The sequence below is a fragment of the Tachyglossus aculeatus genome, chromosome 16 (genome assembly GCF_015852505.1).
Source record: "Tachyglossus aculeatus isolate mTacAcu1 chromosome 16, mTacAcu1.pri, whole genome shotgun sequence".
Lineage (NCBI taxonomy): Eukaryota > Metazoa > Chordata > Mammalia > Monotremata > Tachyglossidae > Tachyglossus > Tachyglossus aculeatus.
In genome coordinates this window covers 28,048,888-28,064,918 of record NC_052081.1, presented here as the reverse complement: position 1 = coordinate 28,064,918, position 16,031 = coordinate 28,048,888, and the positions used below count along the sequence as shown (strand labels likewise).

Here is a 16,031-nt window from a genome sequence, read left to right as displayed (position 1 = left end):
ATAATAATAACAGTAATAATAATAATTATGGTATTTGTTAAGCGCTTATTATGTGCCAGGCACTGTACTAAGCACTGGGGTGGATACACTAATAATAGTAATAATAATAATGATGGTATTTGTTAAGTGCTTACTATATGCCAAGCACTGTTCTAAGAACTGGGGAGGATACAAGATTATCAGGTTGTCCCATGTGGGGCTCACAGTCTTACTCCCCATTTTACAGATGAGGTAACTGAGGCACAGAGAAGTTAAGTGATTTGCCCAAAGTCACACAGCTAAGTGGTAGAGCCGGTATTCAAACCCACGACCTCTGACTCCCAAGACCGTGCTCTTTCCACTACACCACGCTGCTTCTCAAGCAAATAAGGTTGGACATAGTCCATACCCCAAATGGGGCTCATAGTCTTAATCCTCATTTTACAGATGAGGTAACTGAGGCACAGGGAAGTTAAGTGTCTTGCCCAAGGCCACATAGCTGACAAGTGGTGGAGTGGGATTAGAACCCATGACCTTCTGACTCCCAGGCCCATGCTCTATCCACTACACCACTGGAGGGAAAATGTCACCTGTTGGGGAAAGGGGGGGAATTTTTGGACTCCCTAGGGGCCTTACTGTAGCAAAAGTCCTGGCTTAACCAAAGGCATGAGCTTGGATAAGGATTTGGTAAAGGCAGTTAACATACTTGAACTTCATCACATTCAAAGTTTCCAAATCTACGCCTCCAACCATTTTGCCCCATTGCCGACAAACCATTCCAATATCCAATACCTCAGCTTGTAATGTGGAATCATCTGGTATTTTCTTCTCAGTGCCTAACCCCACAATCACTGTTTTAAAAATCTTGGCCTCTCTGTTCTTCATTCCATAGACACAATTGTGCAGCTTTTGGCTAACCAGGTTGCCTCTCTTCAAGAGATTTCAATCCAGATTCCAAAGCATGACCCATCCCGCTCATGTATCTCCTCTCCTGATCCTTGGATGAACGGGGGAGATAAGGCAAGCAAATTAAAGGCGCAGAGAGCTGAAGTTCCAAGCAAATGCATAAGCATTCCCATTTTCATGGACTCCATAACCTCCACTCCTAGTTCCATGTCCCTAGTTTCCTTATGGTCATGGCATTTGACACCAGCAGTGGCCTACCATTACCACTGCCTCCTCTTCTTATTCAGCTCTGCTAATTGGCACTCCTTCCCAACAAAACCAAGGTATAGCCCCCAAACTCTGGTTTTAAAACAAGGATAAGTTTTCTCCAATTTTCACCCCGAATTATTTATGGAAATGAATACATTAAGTGATCTAGAGATGGCATCTGAAAAGCTACTCACAGAAGAGAGGCAAAGAATGTGTAGTTTCCATTTCTGATGTAGGAAAGGGAATAAAAGTTTGGGGAACTTGTCTATCTGTGGACCACAAAGGGAACTGTAGACTGTTAAGTGCTTGCTTAGATTCATTCATTCAATCGTATTTATTGAGCGCTTACTGTGTGCAGAGCACTGTACTAAGCGCTTGGGAAGTACAAGTTGGCAACATATAGAGATGGTCCCTACCCAACAGTGGGCTCACAGTCTAGAAGGGGGAGACAGAGAACAAAACCAAACATATTAACAAAATAAAATAGAATAGATATGTACAAGGAAGATAAATAGAGTAATAAATATGTACAAACATATATACATATATACAGGTGCTGTGGGGAAGGGAAGGAGGTAGGGCGGGGGGGATGGAGAGAGGAAGGAGGGGGAGAGGAAGGAGGGGGAGAGGAAGGAGGGGGCTCAGTCTGGGAAGGCCTCCTGGAGGAGGTGAGCTCTCAGTAGGGCCTTGAAGGGAGGAAGAGAGCTAGCTTGGCGGATGTGGGGAGGGAGGGCATTCCAGGCCAGGGGGATGACGTGAGCCGGGGGTCGACGGCAGGACAGGCGAGAACGAGGCATGGTGAGAAGATTAGCAGCAGTGATCTATACACAGTAAGTGCTCAATAAATAGCATTGATTGATTGAATACAGGAATCTTCTTCCACACCAGTTTGGCTTGGGGTCAACCACCAATTCTCAATAAACATTTGATTTACCTAAAATAATCATTTATTTTCACTTATTTCAGTTGTTGCAGAAATAATCTTAAGTAGTTCCTGGGGGAAAATACCAAACCTAGTAAAAATCAAATCTGAAAAGGATCTACTTACGATTAATTGGCTTCCTCATCCCCTAAACTCAGGACAAAGGCATCATTATTTTGAGTTCAGTTTAATCTGAGAACTGTGTTCTTTGTGTAATGCTTCATTAAAAAGATCACTGCAGAGATAATCTATGAAGTCTCTATTCTGGCTAATAAGTGATTCAATAGACTTGTGGATTGGAGTCAAAACAAAGTCATTGATGGTCACAAAGACATACAAATTGATTATTTCCAGCAAACACACACACACACACACACACACACACACACCCACACACATTTGGCTAAAATCCAGGTATGGAAACTTTGATTACTACCAGATCTCTACAAGACAAGAGGAAGAGTTTAAATGGGGCTGCTGCCCAAGTCTATACAGAGATCTAGCTGGACTAAAGAATGTAGATCGTCAAAGAGGCAGAATTTTGGACTTAAAAGCAACATTACTCAATTAACTTTTCCCATCCACATCCTGCTAGTGTTCATAGTATGATTATTCAATGCAATAAAATGCAGTGTGAGTCCATGTTGTTTTCCAGCCTAAGCCAAACTGAGGCAAACTCACACCTAAATGAAAACTATAGAATGGGCAGGTCAAGTTCTTATCCACTTAGGGAAAAATGGGTGAGGAAGTTCCAGCGTTTGATCACATTAATTAATCATAGTTTTCAGAACTCCAGCAGGATGTCGAGTAGGGAATGTGCCTTCCAATTCCGTTGAATGAGTACAGTGTTCTGAACAGAGCAAGCGCTCAATAAATACCATTGATTGATTTCTCAGGAAACACAATATCATTTTCCTTATTCTAGCCATCTTGACTGAATGGTGTCTGGATCTGAAGAAAGAACTGAACGCTTCCTTTCAATTTCCCACCAACGGCTCTATTTCAGGCAAAAACAAGGTCATCCAAAAGGCTGACCAAGTCCACTATGGAGATATATAAATGAAAATGAGTACCTACTTAGTACAAGGAAGTAATGGAAGAATTCCAGAAAGTAACCATCAATCCTGGAATAAGAGAGCACTCCCCCCAAATATGGAAATTATCTGTATGACTTTGAATATTCAGATGCCCCTGGGTCCTGCCTATATCCTCATTCCCTTGACTTCACTTCCAACTGATTGGCCACACTAATATTTACGATACATATTGTAAGTAAAGAATACTACAACCTGAGATTCACCTGCATTTCATCACTATTATATAATTTTGAGGATTTAGATTACAGCATTAGCTACCAAAGGAAGTCAGGAAGTCAGTGAAAAACTGATCTTTTGCTGCTGCTATCATTAGAGGAAATTTTAACTTTACACAAGTTAATACCAGCCTAACTTCAGTACACCAAAGATCTTGTCTACCACACTATTTATGAACCTCTCCGAATGTAGAGGTTTAGTATAATCTGAGAGTGCTGAAAAGGAATTTAACTTCAACCCCAGGCAAGAAATTGTTCTGGAGACAACAAAACATAATCATTAATGCAAAATTACTTTTAGAAGAATGCCAAAATATGAAATTTTGAGCCAGCTAAAATAATTTAGAGTTTTTAGAAAAACCAGAAGCGAATTAAACAAAAAAACTCATCTGAAATCTCTCTAAATGTCACCCCAATCTTCCCTACTTTAAATGACATGCAAACAAGTCACTTACCAATAAAGTGTTCATTTTTCAAATTCTAAAAAAAGAGAATCAGATTGCCACCTACAGGTAGAACTAGTGTCATTTTTTCCCACAATTTAGCCATTCCCATATTTACAACAAAAAAAGTCAACTAAATTGTCTCTTTCCTTCTCTCAACTCCCCAATGTAGCAGTGTGAAAGCCATCACTCCTTTCAGAATTACTCGAAAATCAACCTAATTCTCTTAAGTACCATGCCCAATTTCCCCAAATGCACAAAGCAATCCTTCAGCTGCCTAGGAGTTCTTAATGAAACATCCCAAGAGCCCATTGGATTGTTTTAAGAAGAGGCAGCTGACATTCTATGGGAGAAATTTAAGTCTTCTTACCTGATAGGACTGGGACTAGTCGGAATATGTCTGATAATCTGCTGTTAACTGGTTCATATGGGGAATCTTCAAGCAAGTCATTTCCTAAAGGCAAAAAGATGATTTAGAGACTGTGTTTACAAATTAGTTGAAGATTTGAAAAAAGGTTTGTTCCTTCTCGGCACCGCAAAATCATCTAAACTGAACAGAGAGTTATTTTGTTGGTTATTCAATGCTGGAATAACCAAAAGTACGATTTTCAAAGATTTCAAGTCCAGCTGTTGTGGTTTGGTTTTTGGTTTATTTCGTTCTATTCTTTCTTTTTCCCTGTTCTTTTTTCTCCCGGGAGGCCACTAAAACACTGGAAAGGAACCCAGAATGCCTTGCCAGAAACTCCCCCACCCTTTACGAGGGGATAAAAATCACTGAGGAGCAAGTCTGGGATGTCACAAGCTCTGCCTCACTCCAGTCCCCAATGCAAGAAGAGTTAGGAAGAGATCATTTCTGTTTACACAAACACTTCTCATTTGGAAACTGCTCAACTACATCCCTTTCCCCTCTGTACAAAAAGGAAGTCCTGAAATTGACTGCGTGACCATGAGTAAAATAATCCAACTTTTGGGCCCAGTAAAGTTGTAGACATCTGGGAGGAAGTGACCACAAAGGTGCCTGTGATAAAGGTTTTAATGTGGATGGCACCATCAGAAGATGATCAGGATATCTGTGCTTGGTCAACAGAGCTAAAACCCTCTAGGACTCAACCAAACAACAAAAAAAATCCCGTTGGAATGAGTGTTGGTGGCAAGTGGAGCATATTTCCTTCTGTCTTGCTCAATGAACTAACCCACATTTGAGGCAACCCAACTAGTTTGAGGGAAGGCTACACATGGAAACACAGCTCCTCTTGAGGGGTTTGAGCTCACACAACTGACTGATAAAGACCCAAGGACAAGAGAATAGCTGGCTATTCAGATGATGATGTAGCAGCTTTCTCTGGCAAAACGGTTAGATCTCAGGGGTAGGAAAAAAGACAGGATAAGGTGGTCCTTGTGATTTGGTGGAAGTTAAGCAAGCCATTTAAGGGTTAGTTTCTTTGGGACAGATGCTCTGAACTGATTGACTTTGTGGTTTGCGCCCTAATGTATTTTGACTGGGTTTTCGAAAGGTCAACTCAGTGCCCAGGTGGGACGCCTGCCTCCGGATTTCCCCACCCCAGGAGGTCGCTGGTGGCGGCAACACACGAGGTGGTGCCAAGGGCTGGCCAGCTGCCCTTGCCCCCTGGGCCTGATGGAAGGTGCCCAGCTTTGCCTGCTGAAGGGCAACCTGGGGAAGAATGAGCCCCCTTAGAGTCTGGTCCCGTTCTTTTAGACTGTGAGCCCACTGTTGGGTAGGGACTGTCTCTATATGTTGCCAACTTGTAAGCGCTTAGTACAGTGCTCTGCACACAGTAAGCGCTCAATAAATATGATTGATGATGATGATGATGGCTCTGCGGCAAGTGGGTGACAAAGGTGGTGGAGGTTGGGATGGGGGTGGACTTTCACCACCTACCCTGCAGGCTTTGGTACATGCTCCAGTAGATACGCAGGCAGTTCTTCTCCTTCTTCATGCCCCGCTTGCAGCGGCAGTTGTAGAGGGATTTCTGCTTGAGTGCCTCCATGGCGCTGCGGCACTCGTCCTTTGCCTCCAGGCCGGACGCCAGGCTGAAGTTGGTCTCCTTGCCGGCCACGCACTGCCTCAGGGTCCGGTACTTGGCGCTGCAGCTCTGTTCCTTCAGGCACTGGTCACTGGCTTTCACGCAGTCCGGCCGATCCCCGCCACTCACTTCGGCGGATGAAAGGGCATCTGGCAAGGAACCAGGGAGGGGTGGGTGAGGACCCCCCCCATTCCTCCCCTCCTTTTTCTTTCCCGCAGCCAGACTCATCCCCATCGTCCCTCCTCTCCGGTTTAAGGGACTGGGGGGATAATATGATCCTATCAAGTTCGGGGGGGAACTCAGGGAGATGCTTCCAAGGCACCACACAGAAACCCACCCACGGGGGTTGCCCACGTGCTTCGCCTGGAGGGGAAGCACGGCTGGAAATGAGGGCAGGGGGCCTCTAATGCCCCCTGGGCCCCTAGGGCTCTCTCGGCGCCGGATCAGGGGTGGGGAGGCCGGAACTCGGCCGCCGGGGTCCCAATTCCCAAATCCCGGCCGGAGGGAGCCGCAGCTGGAGCCAGCCCGGCCCCCGATTACTCCTTCCCAATATGCGCCCCAGCTGCGGGCTCCCATCGCCCGGTTCCTCGTGCCCGCCTCCGCCCCCGCCCCACCTTGGGGCCAAATACAAACCCGGACTTCTCCCACCGCACCCTGCAAAACAAACAAACAACAACAACGACAAAAACCCTATTGTGCGGCCGGGAGAGGGGCACATTTGGGGGCGATGCTGGAAGGGGAGAGGGTAAATAGAGGAGGCGGGGCAGCTTCGGGAAAAAAGAAACGGAAAAAAGGCTTGCCGGCCGCAGTCACCTAAAGGCGAGTCGGGAGGAGAAAAGTTTCCTTTTGGAAGTTTCCAGGGACTCCCCGACAGCGGGGCCCGAGCCCGCTGATACCAGATGAAAAAGCAAAATCAGCAGCCGGTCGAAGGGGAAAATAAAGTGCAGGATTTGGGGGGTCGGCCACGGCTCCCAACCCCTCCGAGCCCGGGCGGTTGGGGGAGCGCTCACAGATGCAGATGCAGCCCAGACTCCTTCCACACCCCTCACCATCGCCCCTCGACACTCACAAACACACACACACACAAATCCCCCCACCCCCTACACACAACACACACAAGTCCCCCCTACACACAACATACACACAACATACACACACAAATCCCCCACCCCTATACACAACACATACACACAAATCCTCCACCCCCTATACCACACACATATCCCCTACCCCCTACACAAAACACGCACACACACAAATCCTCCACCCCTACACACAACACGCACACAAATCCCCCACCCCCTACACACAATACAGACAAATCCTCCACCCCACACACACTACACACAGACAAATCCCCCACCCCCTACACACTACACAGACAAATCCCCCACCCCCTACACAGACAAATCCCCCACCCCCTACACACTACACAGACAAATCCCCCACCCCTACACACAACATACACACAAATCTCCCACCCCTACACAGAACATACACACACAAGTCCCCCCACCTCCTACACACACCATACACACACAAATCCCCCCACCCCCTACACACACCATACACACACAAATCCCCCCACCCCCTACACACACCATACACACACAAATCCCCCCACCCCCTACACACACCATACACACACAAATCCCCCCACCCCCTACACACACCATACACACACAAATCCCCCCACCCCCTACACACACCATACACACACAAATCCCCCACCCCTACACACACACACACACACAAATCCCCCCACCCCCTACACACAACACACACACACACAAATCCCCCCACCCCCTACACACAACACACACATCCCCCAGCCCCTACACACAACACACACACATCCCACACCCCCTACACACTACACACAACACACACACAAATCCCCCCACCCCCTACACACAACACACACACAAATCCCCCCCACCCCCTACACACACACACAAATCCCCCCACCCCCTACACACACACACACAAGTCCCCCCACCCCCTACACACAACACACACACAAATCCCCCCACCCCCTACACACAACACACACACACAAATCCCCCCACCCCCTACACACAACACACACACAAATCCCCCCACCCCCTACACACCACACACACAAATCCCCCCACCCCCTACACACAACACACACACACAAATCCCCCCACCCCTACACGTAACATACACAAAAATCCCCCACCCCTAAACACAACATACACAAAAATCCCCCACCCCTAAACACAACATACTCAAAAATCCCCCAACACACACACAAATCCCCCCACCCACTACACACAACGTACACCCAAATCCCCATACACGTAATATACACACACACCAACCCCCCCAACACCAAACACACACACACACACACACACACACACATCTCTCTGTCTGTCTTCCTCGTGCATTTCCCTGGCACGGGGCAGGGGGCTGGGGCTCGGGCTCCCAGGCGGGCGGCCCCTCCAACTCACCCAGGAGAGGCAGGACGAAGTAGAAGGCGGCCAGAAACATGGTGCCGTCGGCCGGCGGGGCCGCCCCCAGGCGCCTCGGTGCCCCGTGCCCGGCCGGGCGAGCTCAGCATGCGGGCACCCCCCGACAGCCACACCGAACCGGCCGCTCAAACTTCAGCCCCATCGGGGCCCGGGACCCCCGCCCCCCAAAAAACGTCCGAACGGGGGGTCGGTGGGGGCGAGCTCCTCTTCGGGGGGTCTGGGCCCGCCCAGCCTGGAACGAAGACGGAGGGATGAAACCGGGGGCAGCGGCTGGTCCTTGGGGCCCCCGCCCCGCCCCGCCCCGCGCTGGGCAGGACTGGACTGGACGCCCCCTCCCCCGCCTCCCCTCGTTGTAGGAGATGCCCGAGGCCAAATGGGAATAAAAAGAAAAGTAGAGGCAGAGGGCACGGGGAAAGCCGGGCGCGCTCTTCCAAGGACGACGTCGCCAAGTCCGAGGATGCGAAAGGGGGGGATGTGGTGTGTGTGTGTGTGTGTGTGTGTGTGTTGCCCGCCTTCCTCCGGGTCGAATGCCCACAAATAAAGCAGGCAATAATTGAGGCTTTCGGGAGGCACCGTCCTCGGGGCTCGTGGGTCTCCCCCTCGCCAAGCCAGCCCCGGGGGCTGCCCCCTTTCACCCGGCCCCCCCAATGCCCTCCACACCCCTCCAGCCCCCCGCTCCCCCCATACCCGGCGCTCACACTGGACTCCCTCCTGCTGCAGCGGCCGAGGCGAGGACCCGTCGATCCCGGGCCAGCGGGCCAGCGAAAAGCAGGTGCCGGCCCGTCCGTCCTGCCCCTGCCCACCAGCCGGCCCCCTGCCCCGCCCACCCCCCAGGGGAAGGGGCTGGGAAACCAGAGCCCTACCCCCACCGACCGGCCGTAACTTGCTCTCTTATCGCCACCAACCTGGACACGACAGATCGCGACCGGCCGCGATCAGAACCCTGCAAGCGAAGGGCGCTCTGAATTTTTTTTCTTTCGCCCCTCCTCCCCGACCCCTCCTCCCTCCCGCTTTCTCCCCCCCTCCCCAGTCTCCCTGCCCCGTCCACTAGTGCCTCTGTCCACTAGAGACGATGATAATAATAATGATGATGATGATTATGGCATTTATTAAGCGCTTACTATGTGCGAAGCAGCACTGTTCTAAGCACTGGGGAGGTTACAAGGTGATCAGGTTGTCCCACGGGGGGCTCACAGTCTTAATCCCCATTTGACAGATGAGGGAACTGAGGCCCAGGGAAGTGAAGTGATTTGCCCAAAGTCACATAGCTGACAATGGGCGGAACCGGGATTTGCACCCATGACCACTGACTCCAAAGCCCGTGCTCTTTCCACTGAGCCACGCTGCTTCTCTTTGGCCTCCGCCCACCTGAAACATCTGTGTGCAGCATTTTCTATGCAATGTCAGTCAATCGTATTTAGTGAGTACTTACTGTAAGCTGAGCACTGTACTGAGCACTTGAGAGAGTACAATATAAGAGTTCATTCATTCCATCATATTTCTTGAGCTCTTCCTGTGTGCAGGGCACTGCACTAAGCACATCTAAGGTCCATCCTCCCCGGCTCTGGCCCTCGTCTGCTGTGTGACCTTGCGCGAGTCACTTCACTTCTCCCCTTCTAGACTTTGGAGTCAGAAGTCGTGGGTTCGAATCCACCCTAAGTGACTTTGGGCAAGGCACTCTGGAAAATGGGGACTAAGACTGTTAGTCCCATGTAGGACAACCCGATTACCTTGTATTCTCCCCACCCCCACCCACCCCCTCCTCGGCGCTTAGAACAATGCTTGGCACATAGTAAGTGCTTAACAAATGCCATCATTATTATTATTGTTATTAGACTGCGAGCCCGTTGTTCGGTAGGGATTGTCTCTCTCTTGCCGAATTGTACTTTCCAAGCGCTTAGTACAGTGCTCTGCACACAGGAAGCGCTCGAAGCGCTCAAGAAATACGATTGAATGAATGAATGAATGGGCCTCAGTGACCTCATCTGTAAAATGGGGATTGATAATAATAATTATGGTATGGTGCTTACTATGTGCCAAGCACTATTCTAAGCACTGAGGTGGATACAAGGAGGTCAGGTTGTCCCACGTGGGGCTCACACTTTTAATCCCCATTTTATAGGTGATGGAACTGAGGCACAGATAAGTTAAGCAGTGTGGCTCAGTGGAAAGAGCCCGGGTTTTGGAGTCAGAGGTCATGGGTTCAAATCTCGGCTCTGCCACTTGTCAGCTGTGTGACTTTGAGCAAGTCACTTCACTTCTCTGGGCCCTAGTTTCCTCATCTGTAAAATGGGGATTAAGACTGTGAGCCCCCCGGGGGACAACCTGATCACCTTGTAACCTCCCCAGAGTTTAGAACAGTGCTTTGCACATAGTAAGCGCTTAATAAATGCCATAAAAAAGTGACTTGCCTAAGGTCACACCGCAGACAAGTGGCTGAGACGGGGTTAGAAACCATGTCCTCTGACTCCCAAACCCGTGCTCTTTCCACTAAACCACGCTGCTTCTCTAAGTTAAGGACTGTGAGCCTATGAGCCCCACGTGGGACAGGGACTGCGTCCAACTTGATTAGCTTGTTTCTACCCCAGCGTTTAGAACGGTGCCTGGTACATAGCAACAACAATAATAATAATAGTAATAATTATAATAATGGTATTGGTTAAGCGCTTACTATGTGCAAAGCACTGTGGCATATAGGAAGCGCTTAACCAATACCATTATTATTATTATTATTATTGTTATTATTTATTACCCGGCGCATCTGAACACGGCCACCCGCTACTTCTCCGGGCATAGTGGATAGAGCACGGGTCGGGGAATCAGAAGGTCATGGGTTCTAATCCCAGCTCTGCCGCTTGTCAGCTGGGTGACCTTGGGCAAGTCACTTCATTTCTCTGGGCCTCAGTTTCTTCATCTGTCAAAAGGGGGTGAAGACTGGGAGCCTCCCTATGTGGGACAAGGGACTGTGTCCCACCCTATTACCTTGCATCTATCCCAGCGCTTAGAACAGTGCCTGGCACATAGTAAACGCTTAACGCATGTCATTATCATTATTAATATTATTGTAATTCTGCACAATCCCCTTCCCACTCCTCCCGGGAACCTCGGTAATAACAATAATAATAACAACAATAATAATGGTATTTGTTAAGGGCTTACTATGTGCCAAGCACTGTTCTAAGCGTGGGCACTGTTTATGGCCACACTCACATGGCCGCGGACCTCCATCCTGCGCGCCTAAAAAGGGGTCGATGATGCGGGAAAACGGTGGCCTTCGTCCTTGGGCAAACGTACCAGGAAACCCTCGCTCGGAGCCCAAAGTTTGACTTGTCACGGGCGGGCCGGCTGAGAGCCGTGATCCTGGGATCGCCCCTGGCGCCCATCACCGCACACTCACGCACTCACTTTCTCGTACACGTTCGCTCTCCCTCCTCCCTCCGGGGGCTTTGGCTGGTCGAAGGGGACCCAGCAACAACCGAGCCGTTTCCTCTACATCGACACTCCACAGCTTGGACACTGAAAGAGTTAACCCCAAGATTGCAAAAAGCGCGCGTGCACACACAAACTCACACAAGACACACAAACACACCATTCCCGACCACGCTGCAGGGCCCCCGGAAAGGCTGAGTGGAAAGAACCCGGGCTTGGGAGTCAGAGTTGTGACCTTGGGTAATGACAACGATAATAATGATGGTATTTGTTAAGCACTTACTATGTGCCAAGCACTGTTCTAAGCGCTGGGGGGAGATACAGGGTAATCAGGTTGTCCCACGTGGGGCTCACACTTCTAATCTCCATTTTACAGATGAGGGAACTGAGGCAAAGAGAAGTTAAGTGACTTGCCCAAGGTCACACAGCAGACAAGTGGCAGAGGTGGGATTGGAACCCACGACCTCTGATTCCCAAGCCCGGGCTCTTTCCACTAAACCACGCTGCTTCCCTAAACCACTTACTTCGCTGTGCCTCAGTTCCCTCATCTGTAAAATGGGGACCAAGACTGTGAGCCCCATGTGGGATAACCTCATTACCCTTATATCCACCCCAGCGCTTAGAACAGTGTTGGGCACATAGTAAGTGCTTACGAAATACTGTTATTATTATTATTTGCACCAGAAACGCCGCCGTTAGCTTTGTGCTTGCATTCAACTCTTTTTTAGACTGTGAGCCCACTGTTGGGTAGGGACTGTCTCTATATGTTGCCGACTTGTACTTCCCAAGCGCTTAGTACAGTGCTCTGCACTCAGTAAGCGCTCAATAAATACGATTGATTGATTGATTGATTGATTTAGGGATGTCCATGTTGAGTGACTTAGTGGAAAGAGCGCGGGTTTGGGAGTCAGAGAGCATGGGTTCTAATCCCTCCTCCACCACTTGTCTGCTGTGTGACCTTGGGTAAGCCACTTAACTTCTCTGTGCCTCAGTTATCTCATCTGAAAAATGGGGATTCAAACTGTGCGCCCCCTGTGGGACAACCTGATTACCTTGTATCTACCCCAGGGCTTAGAACCGCGCTCGGTACATAGTAAGCGCTTAACAAATGCCGTAATTATATTATTATTATTATTAGCTCTCGTAACCGAGATGAACCCAAGCCCAGCCAACCGCATCTGCCGGGATCAGCCAACCCGGCCCCGCAAACAATGGGCAAAGAGGGGGAGACAAAGGAAATAACCTATCTCGGTGGAGGGGATTTCATTGAAAAGGGTGAAGTTTAAGAATGAGGATGAGGGGCGGGGCAGACAGGGCGGAGCGGTTGAACATCTTTCTATTCAACTACAAATCATTTCGGAGGAGAGGAGCCGAGGCCTCTGACAGGAACAGCTTCACTGTTACGTGCTGGGCATTGTTTAGACGCAGAACCATGTGGTTGCACCTTTCCTCCTATGGCAAACTTCTGATGCATTTCTCAAATAACTCTCCCTTATTTGTATGTGCACAGACATGTGGCTGCACCTTTCCTCCAGTGGCAAACTTCTGATGCATTTCTCAAATAAAGCTTCCCTTATTTGTCTGTGCATAGACGTGTGGCTGCACCTTTCCTCCTGTGGCAAACTTCGGATGCGTTTCTCAAATAACCTCCCTTATTTGTGTGTGCACGTGCTGCTTTACACCGGGAGTGGGTGAGGGAAGCAGGCAGGTGGAGGGAAAGAGACAGAGAGAAAGAGATCTGGCCCACCCATACCCAATGGCAGATGCCTAGTTCAGTGTATCAGTTTACATTTGGCTCTTGAATAAACAAAGCAAACATATGCCACAGATTCATGACAGATGGTTCAAACCGAGGGCTACTTAATCATTTTTTCCCACAGTTGTTACTGACTGAATCTTCCCTCTCTCTAAGACTAATGAGAGCTGTAATTAGGTAAAAAAAAAAGAAACTTCTTTCTCCCAAAGTTTCTCCAGTTTTCACAAACTGGATTTGGGTGGACTGCCCCAATTATTAGATTTCTCTGAAATTCTGGGAAAGGACAGATCTGCTGCTCTGCCTCCTGACTAATGTGGAATATTAGTGAAGAGTGCCAAACATGCTTCCTTCCTTTCCCACTCTTGTCACTACGTACTCCTTCTACAACCAGCACTTCTAATACGGAGCTCCTTCTAATAGCCGATAGTTTTGAAAAGCAGAACTGAGAGTCTTTCAGAAGCTTTGGGATTCTGACAACAGGAACAGGTGGATTTTTGTTTTTGTTTTTTTTATCCATCTTCGCGATCTGCAGACTTCCACACCGTAACTCTTCTAACTGGGGAACTGAGTGATGACGGCAACAGTCATTGCCCAGAAAGGATGGCATCACTTTAAGCCCATGAGCTGGCCAGATGTAGAATTGATTTCAGAGCACTGAGTAATGCCAAACAGTCTAATGAAGGAAGGATGGTAGCGAGGCTGGCGCTTGATGCACCTTGCTTTGGAGAAGTCTCCAAAACAAGAAGCAGCATGGCCTGGTGGAAAGAGCATTCATTTATTCATTCATTCATTCATTCATTCATTCATTCATTCAATCGTATTTATTGAGCGCTTACTGTGTGCAGAGCACTGTACTAAGCGCTTGGGAAGTACAAGTTGGCAACATATAGAGACGGTCCCTACCCAACAGAGCTCACAGTCTAGAAGGGGGAGACAGAGAACAAAACAAAACATATTAACAAAATAAAATAAATAGAATAAATATGTACAAATAAAATAGAGTAATAAATACGTACAAACATATATACATATATACAGGTGCTGTGGGGAGGGGAAAAAGGAGGGAAGGGGAAGGAGGAAGGAAGAAGGAAAGAGCATGGGCCTGGGAGTCAGGCGCTCTGCCACTTGTATGCAGTGTGACCTTGGGCAAGTCACTTAACTTCTCTGTGCCTCCGTAAAATAGGATTCAATACCTTTTTCCCCATGAATCTCATGTGGGATGGGGACTGTGTCTGGCCTGATTATTTTGTAACTACCCAAGCCCTTGGCACATAGCAAGTGATTAACAAATACCACTATTACTTCCCTTGTAGTTTGCTGCCTCTGTCTCATGACTCTCGGATTTGGTTCCCTCAAAAAGCAAGGGAAGCATTGGGATTTCAGCTAGCCAGGCAGGAATTTTGCAGGCTATTGACTGAGGTTTGGAGGAATACCAAATACCTCCCTCCCTCTGTCCCTGGGACAGCAAGGCCTGTGAATTTGCTGGTTCCACCCCCACAGATGGCTTAGGCACAAACTTTGATTATAAACAGATAACCAATATTTGCCGAAGTAAAGGTTTCAACAGCAACAGGCCCCTAAGCACTGCAAAGGATTGCTACAAAACAGTGCCATGCATTGTTAAGGACTTAACCTGAAACTAGATTCACAAATAAGCAACTGCTCGTCCCTAACCTGATTCTTGTTCGTCATTTAAACTCAGAGATTACCTTCCCACGGAGCTCCCTTAGCAGCTCCTCCATGAGCAGAACATCCCTTAATTCTATCGTTTATCATCTATCTTGCCGCCGATCTCGACCATGTTCTGCCTCTGGCCTGGAGCACCCTCCCTCTTCATATCTGACAGATCATCCCTCTCCCAACCTTCAAAGCTTTATTGAAGGCACATGGATTTGCACTCTTTATTCACCCCTCCCTCAGTCCACAGCACTTTTCTACAAATCCATAATTTATTTATTTATATTAATGTCTGTCTCCCCCCAAGACTGTAAACTCACTTTGAGCAGGGAATGTGTTTACCAACTGTTATATTGTAGACTCCAAAGTACTTAATATAGTGCTCTGCATACAGTAAGTGCTCAATAAATATGATTGATTGAATGATTGATCGATAGGTCTTTCCCTCATAGTTCACCTGACTGTTCTTCCACATTATTATTATTATATTTGTTAAGCATTTACAACGTGTCAAGCACTGTTCTAAGTGCTGGAGTAGGTGCAAATTAATCAGGTTGCCACAGTCCCTGCCCCACTTGGGATTCCAGTCTAAGTAGGAGGTAGGTGTAAGATGAATCCCCATTTTACAGATGAGGAAACTGAGGCATAGAGAAGTGAATTGATTTGCCCAAGGTCACACAGCAGACAAGTGGCAGAGCCAGGATTAGAGCCCAGGTCCTCTGACTCCTAGGACCACGCTCTGTCCATTAGAACATGCTGCTTCTCAAGAAACCGAGGCACAGTGAAGTTCAGTGATTCACCCAAGGTTGCACAGC

The 16,031-nt window shown here is 48.4% G+C and overlaps 1 protein-coding gene across 4 annotated transcripts in view; it reads right to left on the bottom strand.

Annotated features, from left to right (window-relative positions):
* GFRA1 (GDNF family receptor alpha 1) overlaps window positions 1-9,127 on the bottom strand; it is a 236,171-nt gene extending 227,044 nt beyond the window's left edge. For 2 of the 4 annotated variants that reach the window (XM_038758440.1, XM_038758442.1), the window contains exons 1-4: window positions 9,053-9,127; window positions 8,334-8,586; window positions 5,712-6,005; window positions 4,182-4,265 (exon numbers count right to left, since the gene is read on the bottom strand). In XM_038758440.1, coding sequence (XP_038614368.1) covers window positions 4,182-4,265; window positions 5,712-6,005; window positions 8,334-8,373 — 418 coding nt within the window. In that variant the 5' untranslated portion in view covers window positions 8,374-8,586; window positions 9,053-9,127. Of the gene's footprint in view, window positions 1-4,181; window positions 4,266-5,711; window positions 6,006-6,669; window positions 6,721-8,333; window positions 8,587-9,041 lie in introns of those variants that run through there. The other 2 variants (XM_038758441.1, XM_038758443.1) reach the window with 2 other exon arrangements.
* Between the last annotated feature and the right edge of the window lie 6,904 nt (window positions 9,128-16,031).